The sequence below is a fragment of the Salmo salar genome, chromosome 05 (genome assembly GCF_965601325.2).
Source record: "Salmo salar chromosome 05, fSalSal1, whole genome shotgun sequence".
In the NCBI taxonomy this organism is placed as follows: domain Eukaryota; kingdom Metazoa; phylum Chordata; class Actinopteri; order Salmoniformes; family Salmonidae; genus Salmo; species Salmo salar.
This window is the reverse complement of record NC_138295.1, coordinates 43838953-43852500: the sequence shown is the minus strand read 5'-3', so window position 1 is coordinate 43852500 and position 13548 is coordinate 43838953. Positions and strand designations below refer to the sequence as shown.

Below are 13548 nucleotides of genomic sequence, written 5' to 3'. Positions count from 1 at the left end.
ATTCGGGATAAAGTTCAGTCTGACGGTTAAAGGCAGAGGTGTTAATTTTCATTTAACCCTCCCAAGTTCAAAACAGACCTAAATCAGATTGTGCAATCATGTTCCTTTAAGTGTTGTGTGAAACAGTGTATGGACTGTATTTAATAAATTAGGAGAAAGCTCAACTGATGTGTGTGTGTGTGTGTGTGTGTGTGTGTGTGTGTGTGTGTGTGTGTGTGTGTGTGTGTGTGTGTGTGTGTGTGTGTGTGTGTGTGCAAGCTGTGATCTTGGGCATACTCACTCATATGCTCACTGAAAGACGACACCCTCTGCAAGCTCACAACCTACGTATCTCTCTCTGCTTCTGTCACACACACACAATAGTGTAGTGGAGAGTATACGCAGGGATACACCGTATACCCACTAATTTTTCAGTGGGCATTGCGTATATTCACTTCTTAATCCCCACAATGTGTATCAAGTAGTGTAGTGGAGGTATACACCATACCAATTAATAAGGCTGATCAGAATGGACTGATCAGATCAGAATGTTAATCTTAAAATATTGATAAACTATTATTTCTTCACATTTTAGGCACAGCAATGTGCACACGGTGGTAGGCCTACGTGCAACTGTTCCAAAATGCAATTGATGGGTACCTCACATACAGTCGTGGCCAAAAGTTTTGAGAATGACACAAATATAGATTTTCACAAAGTCTGCTGCTTCAGTGTCTTTAGATATTTTTGTCAGATGTTACTATGGAATACTGAAGTATAATTACAAGCATTTCATAAGAGTGCATGGGGTCAATATTTGCAGTGTTGACCCTTCTTTTTCAAGAACTCTGCAATCCGCCCTGGCATGCTGTCAATTAACTTCTGGGCCACACCCTGACTGACGGCAGCCCATTCTTGCATAATCAATGCTTGGAGTTTGTCAGAATTTGTAGGTTTTTGTTTGTCCACCCGCCTCTTGAGGATTGACCACAAGTTCTCAATGGGATTAAGGTCTGGGGAGTTTCCTGGCCATGGACCCAAAATTTCGATGTTTTGTTCCCCGAGCCACTTAGTTAACACTTTTGCCTTATGGCAAGGTGCTCCATCATGCTGGAAAAGGCATTGTTTGTCACCAAACTGTTCCTGGATGGTTGGGAGAAGTTGCTCTCGGAGGATGTGTTGGTACCATTCTTTATTCATGGCTGTGTTCTTAGGCAAAATTGTGAGTGAGCCCACTCCCCTGGCTAAGAAGCAACCCCACACATGAATGGTCTCAGGATGCTTTACTGTTGGCATGACACAGGACTGATGGTAGCGCTCACCTTGTCTTCTCCGGACAAACATTTTTCCGGATGCCCCAAACAATCGGAAAGGGGATTCATCAGAGAAAATGACTTTATCCCAGTCCTCAGCAGTCCAATCCCTGTACCTTTTGCAGAATATTAGTCTGTCCCTGATATTTTTCCTGGAGAGAAGTGGCTTCTTTTCTGCCCTTCTTGACACCAGGCCATCCTCCAAAAGTCTTTGCCTCACTGTGCGTGCAGATGCACTCAAACCTGCCTGCTGCCATTCCTGAGCAAGCTCTGTACTGGTGGTGCCCCAATCCCGCAGCTGAATCAACTTTAGGAGACGGTCCTGACGCTTACTGGACTTTCTTGGGCGCCCTGAAGCCTTCTTCACAAGAATTGAACCACTCTCCTTGAAGTTCTTGATGATCCGATAAATGGATGACTTAGATGCAATCTTACTGGCAGCAATATCCTTGCCTGTGAAGCCCTTTTTGTGCAAAGCAATGATGACGGCACATGTTTCCTTGCAGGTAACCATGATTGACAGGAAGGAAGAACAATGATTCTAAGCACCACCCTCCTTTTGAAGCTTCCAGTCTGTTATTCGAACTCAATCAGCATGACAGAGGGATCTCCAGCCTTGTCTTCGTCAACACTCACACCTGTGTTAACGAGAGAATCACTGACATGATGTCAGCTGGTCCTTTTGTGGTAGGGCTGAAATGCAGTGGAAATGTTTTTGTGGGATTCAGTTCATTTGCATGGTAAAAAGGGACTTTGCAATTAATCTGATCACTCTTCATAACATTCTGGAGTATATGCAAAGTGCCATCATACAAACTGAGGCAGCAGACTTTGAACATTTATATTTGTGTCAGTCTCAAAACTTTTGGCCACATTTTACATTTTAGTCATTTAGCAGACGGTCTTATCCAGAGCGACTTACAGTAGTGAATGCATACATTTCATACATGTTTTTTCTCCGTACTGGTCCCCCGTGGGAATCGAACCCACAACCCTGGCGTTGCAAACACCATGCAAATACCATGCTCTACCAACTGAGCCACATGGGACTGTACAAGCAGTTTCATGTACAGAGATGGAAATATCCAATAGAAATTTTGAAATAGGGGAGATCTAAAGATGCAAAAATCATCATAGGTTGCTAATATGACTAAGATAATGCCTTTGGCTGCTAGACAATTAAATACATTTTTAAGTAAACCAATAGAACAGGAGAACACATATGAGGATGTCTTTATAAAATAATTGCCTCCACGTTTCTACTGTGGGATTTTGTCTATAGGCTACTTTGAAGCAAGGTAAGATATGCCTCATAATATGAAGTTAAATGTCCACGTTTCAAACAATTTAGGAACAGGGAAAATACAGTGATGCTAATGATAGGTCTGACCATCTTCTGGTAGATGAAAAGGCTTTCCCAAAAACCTTCTCAACAAAATGTTAACTAGATACAAAGTAGCGTATGCCTACCTGGCACAATGATACCATGATTTTTTGCATCCATTCAGTGGCCATTTGTTTTGCAAACTCCATCTCATGTGCTAAATGAACACCGCTAGCTAAACAACTGTGCACTTGAGTTAACCTGTATATATATATATATATTATATATATATATATATATATACACTGCTCAAAAAAATAAAGGGAACACTTAAACAACACAATGTAACTCCAAGTCAATCACACTTCTGTGAAATCAAACTGTCCACTTAGGAAGCAACACTGATTGACAATACATTTCACATGCTGTTGTGTAAATGGAATAGACAACAGGTGGAAATTATAGGCAATTAGCAAGACACCCCCAATAAAGGAGTGGTTCTGCAGGTGGGGACCACAGACCACAGACCACTTCTCAGTTCCTATGCTTCCTGGCTGATGTTTTGGTCATTTTTGAATGCTGGCGGTGCTTTCACTCTAGTGGTAGCATGAGACAGAGTCTACAACCCACACAAGTGGCTCAGGTAGTGCAGCTCATCCAGGATGGCACATCAATGTGAGCTGTGGCAAGAAAGTTTGCTGTGTCTGTCAGCGTAGTGTCCAGAGCATGGAGGTGCTACCAGGAGACAGGCCAGTACATCAGGAGACGTGGAGGAGGCCGTAGGAGGGCAACAACCCAGCAGCAGGACCGCTACCTCTGCCTTTGTGCAAGGAGGAGCAGGAGAAGCACTGCCAGAGCCCTGCAAAATGACCTCCAGCAGGCCACAAATGTGCATGTGTCTGCTCAAACGGTCAGAAACAGACTCCATGAGGGTGGTATGAGGGCCCGACGTCCACAGGTGGGGGTTGTGCTTACAGCCCAACACTGTGCAGGGCGTTTGGCATTTGCCAGAGAACACCAAGATTGGCAAATTCGCCACTGGCGCCCTGTGCTCTTCACAGATGAAAGCAGGTTCACACTGAGCACGTGACAGACGTGACAGAGTCTGGAGACGCCGTGGAGAACGTTCTGCTGCCTGCAACATCCTCCAGCATGACCGGTTTGGCGGTGGGTCAGTCATGGTGTGGGGTGGCATTTCTTTGGGGGGCCGCACAGCCCTCCATGTGCTCGCCAGAGGTATCCTGACTGCCATTAGGTACCGAGATGAGATCCTCAGACCCCTTGTGAGTCCATATGCTGGTGCGGTTGGCCCTAGGTTCCTCCTAATGCAAGACAATGCTAGACCTCATGTGGCTGGAGTGTGTCAGCAGTTCCTGCAAGAGGAAGGCATTGATGCTATGGACTGGCCCGCCCGTTCCCCAGACCTGAATCCAATTGAGCACATCTGGGACATCATGTCTCGCTCCATCCATCAACGCCATGTTGCACCACAGACTGTCCAGGAGTTGGCGGATGCTTTAGTCCAGGTCTGGGAGGAGATCCCTCAGGAGACCATCCGCCACCTCATCAGGAGCATGCCCAGGCATTGTAGGGAGGTCATACAGGCACGTGGAGGCCACACACACTACTGAGCCTCATTTTGACTTGTTTATGGACATCACATCAAAGTTGGATCAGCCTGTAGTGTGGTTTTCCACTTTAATTTTGAGTGTGACTCCAAATCCAGACCTCCTTGGGTTGATAAATTGGATTTCCATTGATTATTTTTGTGTGATTTTGTTGTCAGCACATTCAACTATGTAAAGAAAAAAGTATTTAATAAGATTATTTCTTTCATTCAGATCTAGGATGTGTTGTTTAAGTGTTCCCTTTAATTTTTTGAGCAGTATATATATATATATATAGCATCTTACTTTTTCGTGTGCTTATTTCCTACTTTTATTTATTGTCTGTGTTTCAAATCAAACTTTATTTGTCACATGCGCCAAATACAACCTTACCGTGAAATGCTTACTTACAAGCCCGTACCCAACAGTGCAGTTCAAGAAAGTTAAGAAAATATATACCAAATAAACTAAAGTAAACATTTTTTTTCAAAAAGTAACAAGGTTAAGGCTATATTTTTATTTATTTATTTTTATTTCACCTTTATTTAACCAGGTAGGCTAGTTGAGAACAAGTTCTCATTTACAACTGCGATGTGGCCAAGATAAAGCAAAGCAGTGCGACTCGAACAACAACACAGAGTTACACATGGAACAAACAAACATACAGTCAATAACACAATAGAGAAAAAGCCTATATACAGTGTGCAAATGAGGTAAGATAAGGGAGTAAGACAATAAATAGGCCATAGTGGTGAAATAATTACAATTTAGCAATTAAACACTGGATTGATAGATGTGCAAAAGATGAATGTGCAAGTAGAGATACTGGGGTGCAAGTATCTCTACTTGCACCCCAAGTAGAGATACTACACCCCAGGAGCAAAAAAATAAAATAAATAATAAATAACAGTATGGGGATGAGGAAGTTGGATGGGCTATTTACAGATGGGCTATGTACAGGTGCAGTGATCCGTGAGCTGCTCTGACTGCTGGTGCTTATAGTTAGTGAGGGAGATATGTGTCTCCAGCTTCAGTGATTTTTGCAATTAATTCCAGTCTTTGGCAGCAGAGAACTGGAAGGAAAGGCGGCCAAAGGAGGAATTGGCTTTGGGGGTGACCAGTGAATTATACCTGCTGGAGCGCGTGCTATGGGTGGGTGCTGCTATGGTGACCAGTGAGCTAAGATAAGGCGGGGCTTTACCTAGCAAAGACTTGTATATGACCTGGAGCCAGGCTACGAATATGAAGCGAGGGCCAGCCAACAAGAGCATACAGGTCGCAGTGGTGGGGCTTTGGTGACAAAATGGATGGCACTGGGATAGACTGCATCCAATTTGCTGAGTAGAGTGTTGGAGGCTATTTTGTAAATTACATCGCCGAAGTCAAGGATCGGCAGGATAGTCAGTTTTACGCGGGTATGTTTCTCAGCATGAGTGAAGGATGCTTTGTTGCGAAATAGGAAGCCGACTCTAGATTTAATTTTGGATTGGAGATGCTTAATGTGAGTCTTGAAGGAGAGTTTACAGTCTAACCAGACACCTAGGTATTTATAGTTGTCCATATATTCTAAGTCAGAACCGTCCAGTGTAGTGATGCTGGACAGGCGGGCAGGTGCGGGCAGCGATCGGTTGAAGAGCATGCATTTAGTTTTACTTGCATTTAAGAGCAGTTGGAGGCCACGAATGGAGAGTTGTATGGCATTGAAGCTCGTCTGGAGGTTTGTTAACACAGTGTCCAAAGAGGGGCCAGAAGTATACAGAATGGTGTTGTCTGCGTAGAGGTGGATCAGAGAATCACTAGCAGCAAGAGCAACATCATTGATGTTTACAGAGAAAAGAGTCGGCCCGAGAATTGAACCCTGTGGCACCCCCATAGAGACTGCCAGAGGTTCGGACAACAGGCCCTCCGATTTGACACACTGAACTCTATTTGAGAAGTTGTTGGTGAACCAGGCGAGGCAGTCATTTGAGAAACCAAGGCTGTTGAGTCTGCCGATAAGAATGTGGTGATTGACAGAGTCGAAAACCTTGGTCATGTTGATGAATACAGCTGCACAGTATTGTCTCTTATCGATGGCGGTTATGATATCGTTTAGCACCTTGAGCGTGGCTGAGGTGCACCCATGACCAGCTCGGAAACCAGATTGCATAGCGGAGAAGGTACGGTGGGATTTGAAATGGTCGGTGATCTGTTTGTTAACTTGGCTTTCGAAGACCTTAGAAAGGTAGGGTAGGATAGATATAGGTCTGTAGCAGTTTGGGTCTAGAGTGTCTCCCCCTTTGAAGAGGGGGATGACCACGGCAGCTTTCTAATCTTGGGGGTCTCAGACGATACGAAAGAGGTTGAACAGGCTAGTAATAGGGGTTGCAAAAATTCCGGCTGATAATTTTAAAAAGAGAGAGTCCAGATTGTCTAGCCCTGCTGATTTGTAGGGGTCCAGATTTTGCAGCTCTTTCAGAACATCAGCTATCTGGATTTGGGTCAAGGAGAAATGGTGGAGGCTTGGGCAAGTTGCTGTGGGGGGTGCAGGGATGTTGACTAGGGTAGGGGTGGCCAGGTGGAAAGCATGGCCAGCCGTAGAAAAATGCTTATTGAAATTCTCAATTATTGTGGATTTATCGGTGGTGACAGTGTTTCCTAGCCTCAGTGCAGTGGGCAGCTGGGAGGAGGTGCTCTTATTCTCCATGGACTTTACAGTGTCCCAGGACTTTTTGGAGTTTGTGCTTCAGGATGTACATTTCTGTTAAAAAAGCTAGCCTTTGCTTTCCTAACTGCCTGTGTATATTGGTTCCTATCTTCCCTGAAAAAGTTGCATATCGCGGGGGCTATTTGATGCTAATGACGTACGCTACAGGATGTATTTGTGCTGGTCAAGGGCAGTCAGGTCTGGAGTGAACCACGGGCTATATCTGTTCCTGGTTCAATTTTTTTTAAATGGGGCATGCTTATTTAAGATTGTGAGGAAAGCACTTTAAAAGAATAACCAGGCAACTTCTACTGACGGAATGAGGTCAATATTCTTCCAGGATACCCGGGCCAGGTCGATTAGGAAGGCCTGCTCGCTTAAGTGTTTTAGGGAGCGTTTGACAGTGGTGAGGGGTGGTCGTTTGACCGCAGACCCATTATGGACGCAAGCAATGAGGCAGTGATTGCTGAGATCCTGGTTGAAGACAGCAGAGGTGTATTTGGAGGGCAGGTTGGTTATGATGATATCTATGAGGGTGCCTGTGTTTACGGATTTGGGGTTGTACCTGGTAGGTTCATTGATAATTTGTGTGAGATTGAGGGCATCAAGCTTAGATTGTTGGATGGCTGGGGTGTTAAGCATGTCCCAGTTTAGGTCACCTAACAGCACGAGCTCTGAAGATAGATGGGGGGCAATCAATTCACATATGGTGTCCAGGGCACAGCTGGGGGCAGAAGGTGGTCTATAACAAACGGCAACGGTGAGAGACTTGTTTCTGGAAAGGTGGATTTTTAAAAGTAAAGCTCAAATTGTTTGGGCACAGACCTGGATAGTAAGACAGAACTTTGCAGGCTATCTCTGCAGTAGATTGCAACTCCACCTCCTTTGGCAGTTGTATCTTGTCGGAAAATGTTATAGTTAGGGATGGACATTTCTGGGTTTTTGGTGGCCTTCCTAAGCCAGGATTCAGACATACCTAGGACATCTGGGTTGGCAGAGTGTGCTAAAGCAGTGAATAAATCAAACTTAGGGAGGAGGCTTCTAATGATAACATGCATGAAACCAAGGGTTTTACAGTTACAGAAGTCAACAAATGAGAGGGCCTGGGGAATGGGAGTGGAGCTAGGCACTGCAGGGCCTGGATTAACCTCTACATCACCAGAGGAGCAGAGGAGGAGTAGGATAAGGGCACGGCTAAGGGCTATAAGAACTGGTCGTCTAGTACGTTCGGGACAGAGAGTAAAAGGAGCAGGTTTCTGGGCGCGGTTGAATAGATTCAATGCATAATGTACAGACAAAGGTATGGTAGAATGTGAATACAGTTGAGGTAAACCTAGGCATTGAGTGACGACGAGAGAGGTATTGTCTCTAGAGACATCAATTAAACCAGGTGAGGTCACCGCATGTGTGGGGGGTGGGACAAGAGGGTTAGTTGAGGCATATTGAGCAGGGCTGGAGGATCTACAGTGAAATAAGACAAGAATCACTAGCCAAAACAGCAATGGACAAGGCATATTGACATTAGGGAGAGGCATGCGTAGCCGAGTGATCATATACAGCTGGTACCTGTACCGAGTCAATGCACGGGGGTACAGGTTAGTCGAGGCAATTTGTACATGAAGGTAGGGGTGAAATGACTATGCATAGATATTAAACATCGAGTAGCAACAGTGTAAAAAAACAAATGGGGGTGGCCTTTTGTTCCTAGACTTGGCGCTCTGGTACCGCTTGCCGTGCGGTAGCAGAGAGAACAGTCTATGACTTGGGTGACTGGAGTCTATGACAATTTTTTGGCCTTTCTTCTGACACCGCCTAGTATATAGGTCCTGGATGGCAGGAGGCTTGGCCTCAATGATGTACTGGGCTGTATGCACTACCCCCTGTAGTGCGTTACGGTCAGATGCAGAGCAGTTGCCATAACAGGCGGTGATGCAACCGGTCAGGATGCTCTCGATCGTGCAGCTGTATAACTTTTTGAGAATCTGGGGACTCATATGAAATATTTTCAGTCTGCTGAGGGGGAAAAGGTGTTGTCATGCCCTCTTCACGATTGTCTTGGTGTGTTTGGACCATGATAGTTCGTTAGTGATGTGGGCACCAAGAAACTCTCGACCCACTCCACTACAACCCCGTCGATGTTAATGGGGGCCTGTTCGGCCGCCTTTTCCTGTAGTCCATGATCAGCTCCTTTGTCTTGCTCGCATTGAGGGTGAGGTTGTTGTCCTGCCACCACACTGCCAGTTCTCTGACCTCCTCCCTAAAGGCTGTCTCATCATTGTCGGTGATCAGGCCTACCACTGTTGTGTCATCAGTAAACTTAATGATGGTATTGGAGTTGTGTTTGGCCACGCAGTTGTGGGTGAACAGGGAGTACAGGAGGGGACAAAGCACACACCCCTGAAGGGCCCCAGTGTTGAGGATTAGCATGGCAGACGTGTTGTTGCCTACCCTTACCACCTGGGGGCAGCTCATCAGGAAGTCCAGGATCCAGTTTCAGAGGGAGGTGTTTATCCCAGGGTCCTTAGCTTAGTGATGAGCTTTGTGACCACTATGGTGTTGAACGCTGAGCTGTAGTCAATGAACAGCATTCTCACATAGGTGTTCCTTTTGTCCAGGTGGGAAAGTGCAGTGTGGAGTGCGATTGAGATCACATCATTTGTGGATCTGTTGGGGCGGTATGCAAATTGGAGTGGGTCTAGGGTATCCGGGATGATGCTGCGTCATTCTCATTTACAGCAACAACCTGGGGAATAGTTACAGTGGAGAGGAATGAGCCAATTGGAAGCTGAGGATGATTATGTGGCCATGGTGGTGTGCTAGATTGGGAATTTAGCCAGGACACCGGGGTTAACACTCCTACTCTTACAATAAGTGCAATGGGATCTTTAGTGAACACACAGTCAGGACACCCATTTAACGTTCCATCTTAAAGACGCCACCCTACACAGGGCAATGTCCCCAATCACTGCCCTGGGGCTTTGGAATATTATTCTTAGACCAGAGGAAAGAGTGCCTCCTACTGGCCATCCAACATCACTTCCAGCAGCATCTGGTCTCCCATCCAGGGACCGACCAGGACCAACTCTGTTTAGCTTCAGAGACATGCCCGCAGTGGGATGCAGGTTTGTGTGTGTGTGTGTGGTTGTGTGTGTCATATGTCTGATTTGAATTCTGTCTGCCCTGCAGGAGATGACCCACTCCTGGCCTCCTCCACTGACTGCCATCCACACTCCAGGCAAGGCTGAGCAGACAAAGTTCCCTATTCCCTCCAAGGTGAGTCCTATAGTATGGCCTACACTGTACTGTTCATTGACAAGCACAGCAATACTACTATGAATAGTACTTCAACTACGTTATACGTGCTATTAATACTGACACTAGTTAATACTATTATCACAATGATAGAGATGTATACATTCTGAATGTCTACTGTCCTAGTCAAGAGGGTAATTTCCTACTGTCACTTATTTGTTTGGTAAGCAGTAATCACGTGATCCGTGTGTCCGTCGGAAGGGAAAACAAATCAAGTAAAAGTGGATGTATTAAATTCGACCCAGGGCTGTCATCCTTGTGAAAGCCTGTCAGGTTCTGTCACAGTAAAGGACCAGTGAGACGCCCATGGCACCAGAGAGAGAAGGAAAGAGAGAGGGAGTGAGAAAGAGAGAGCGTGGGACCCAGCCAGAGACAGAGAGGAGAGCTAGCAAAGAGCCTCTGCTATTGGCCAGATAGCTGTAGGACTTTATTTGTCTGGCTGCATGTGCCAGTCGGATGGACTTTTTAAGGACAAACTCCTGTCAGCACTTCAGCCGCACTGTAATAGAGTGTGATTTAGCTATAGTATAATCCATTGTCCTTCAGCCCATTCATCCTCTCCTCCTCTAACTCCCAGCATCTGTGTCTCTCCTAGCCTTTACTTCCTTTCCTCTCTACTGTCGTTCCCTAGCCTCAAATCCCGCCTAATTTTGCAGCTAAAGCCCTCTTATTTGTGTCTTAATAAGACATGGTCTGAATCTCATAGCTTGACCCAGCTGACATTCCTAATAATAAGCCTGTGCCTATAAATCCTGATTTAATGGTGCCATCTTTTAACTAAGACATTGTCCTGTCTACTGTAGTCCACTCAGCACATGATGTGTGTCCTATGTCTAATTGCATTAGTGTAAAATCAATTAAGTCCATCAGATGAGCTGTTTCCCTCCCATTTGTTCTCCTGTATCACCTCAGTGTGTGCTAATGTATTTGATGCACGCTTGTCTTCTTTCTCTCTCGCTCTCTCTCTCTCTGCTCAGGAGTCACAACACTTACCCTCAGGATACGCTGGACAAAGTAAGTCTGCTTTACATTTTTCCTACACACACATTTCGATTTAATCAGTCTAAAATGATGTTAATAGATTGAAGGCCAATTTGCCATGCAACAACTGGAGCCCTGTCCATTTAGGGAAACATTTTATGCTGTGTGACATATTGCAACAAAAGCTAAATTGATAATAAGCTAGCTGTTGGTCAGGGTTTAATCAAAACCAGCACTCTGACATTTAAATGGAAATTATTTCGCAGAGCGGTGCAATGTTCCCGGTAACAAGCCTGCAACCAAGTCTGTACCACAGAAGTCGTGAGTATTCATTTGATTAATTATTTTGAAAAAGCCTCAGGGATAAATGCCGCCATGGTTTCAGCTTTGTTCCCTTGCAAAACAAGTCCTTGCAGAATTCCCAGCTGAGAGGAGTGTTCATCACAAACAAACAGAGCAGTTGGCATTCTCTCTCTCTGTTAACCCGTACCCTCCTTGGCCTCTCCCGTGCCACCCTGCACTCCTCAACAGCACAGCACTGACAACACTGCCTGTCTCCCTAGTCACGCAAGACCTGGCCTACACTCAGTTTAGTTAGTGTCAAACACAGGCCTAGTGAGGTATTTTTGGTATTTTATTAGGATCCCCATTAGCTATTGCAAAAGCAGAAGCTACTCTTCCTGGAGTCCACACAAAACATGAAACATAATACAGAATGACATCAAGAACAGCTCAAACTACAGGCAAATGTAGCCTACATATCAATGCATACACACATACTCTCTAGGTCAAATAGGGGAAAGGCGTTGTGCCGTGTGGTGTTGCTTTATCTGTTTTTTGAAACCTGATTTTCTGTTTATTTGAGCAATATGAGATGGAAGGAAGTTCCATGCAATTAGGGTTCTATATAATACTGTACGCTTTCTTGAATTTGTTCTGGATTTGGGGACTGTGAAAAGACACCTAGTGGCATGTCTGGTGGGATAAGTGTGTGTGTGTCAGAGCTGTGTGTAAGTTGACTAGGCAAACAATTTGGGATTTTCAACACATGAATGTTTGTTATAAAAAGAAGAAGTGATACAGTCAGTCTCTCCTCAACTCTTAGCCAAGAGAGACTGGCATGCATAGTATTTACAGTTTAAGTCAGAAGTTTTTTTCTGAGGTCTTGGCTGATTTCTTTTGATTTTCCCATGATGTCAAGCAAATAGGCACTGAGTTTGAAGGTAGGCCTTGAACTACATCCACAGGTACACCTCCAATTGACTCAAATGATGTCAATTAGCCTATCAGAAGCTTCTAAATCCATGACATCATTTTCTGGAAATTTCCAAGCTGTTTAAAGGCACAGTCAACTTAGTGTATGTAAACTTTTGACCCACTGGAATTGTGATACAGTGAATTCTAAGTGAAATAATATGTCTGTAAACAATTGTTGGAAAAAATGACTTGTGTCATGCACAAAGTAGATGTTCTAACCAACTTGCCAAAACTATAGTTTGTTAACCTCTTGGGGCTAGGTGGGACGCTAGCGTGCCACCTGTGGTGCACTCCATCAACAGCAGGTGCATTTCAAGAGCGGCAAATTTGAATCCAAATAAATGTCAAAATTCAAATTTTTCAAAAATACAACTATGTTACACCATTTGAAAGATAAACATCTCCTTAATCTAACCACGTTTTACGATTTCAAAAAGGTTTTACGGCGAAAGCATAAATTTAGAGTATGTTAGGACAGTACATTTACAAGAGTTGTGTGTAATGTTTTGTCAAGTCAAAGACAGGGTCACCAAAACCATAAAACCAGCTAAAATGATACACTAACCTTTTACAATCTCCATCAGATGACACTCCTAGGACATTATGTTAGACAATGCATGCATTTTTAGTTCTATCAAGTTCATATTTATATACAAAAACAGCGTTTTACTATGGCATTGATGTTGAGGAAATCGTTTCCCTCCAATAACCGGCAGTCAAGTCAGCGTCACAAATTAAATAATTAAAATTAGAAAACATTGGTAAAATATTATATTGTCATTTAAAGAATTATAGATTTACATCTTTTGAACGCAATCAACTTGCCAGATTTAAAAATAACCTTACTGGGAAATCACACTTTGCAATAATCTGAGCACTGTGCCCAGAAAAATACGCGTTGCGATACAGACTAGACGTCATGTTGGGGAGATCTAAAATCGAAAATACTATGTAAATAATCCATTACCTTTGATTCTCTTCATCAGATGTCACTTCCAGGTATCACAGGTCCATAACGAATGTAGTTTTGTTCAAAAAAGCTCATCATTTATGTCCAAAAATCTCCGTCTCGTTAGCACATGATGTAAG

At 44.3% G+C, this 13548-nt stretch overlaps 1 protein-coding gene across 2 annotated transcripts in view; it reads left to right on the top strand.

The window, feature by feature from the left end:
• LOC106604958 (AF4/FMR2 family member 2) overlaps positions 1-13548 on the top strand; it is a 179281-nt gene that overhangs the window by 84760 nt on the left and 80973 nt on the right. For both annotated transcript variants that reach the window (XM_014200135.3, XM_082975226.1), the window contains 3 exons: positions 10096-10182; positions 11199-11235; positions 11469-11523. In XM_014200135.3, the coding sequence (XP_014055610.3) occupies positions 10096-10182; positions 11199-11235; positions 11469-11523 (179 nt within the window). The remainder of the gene's footprint in view (positions 1-10095; positions 10183-11198; positions 11236-11468; positions 11524-13548) is intronic.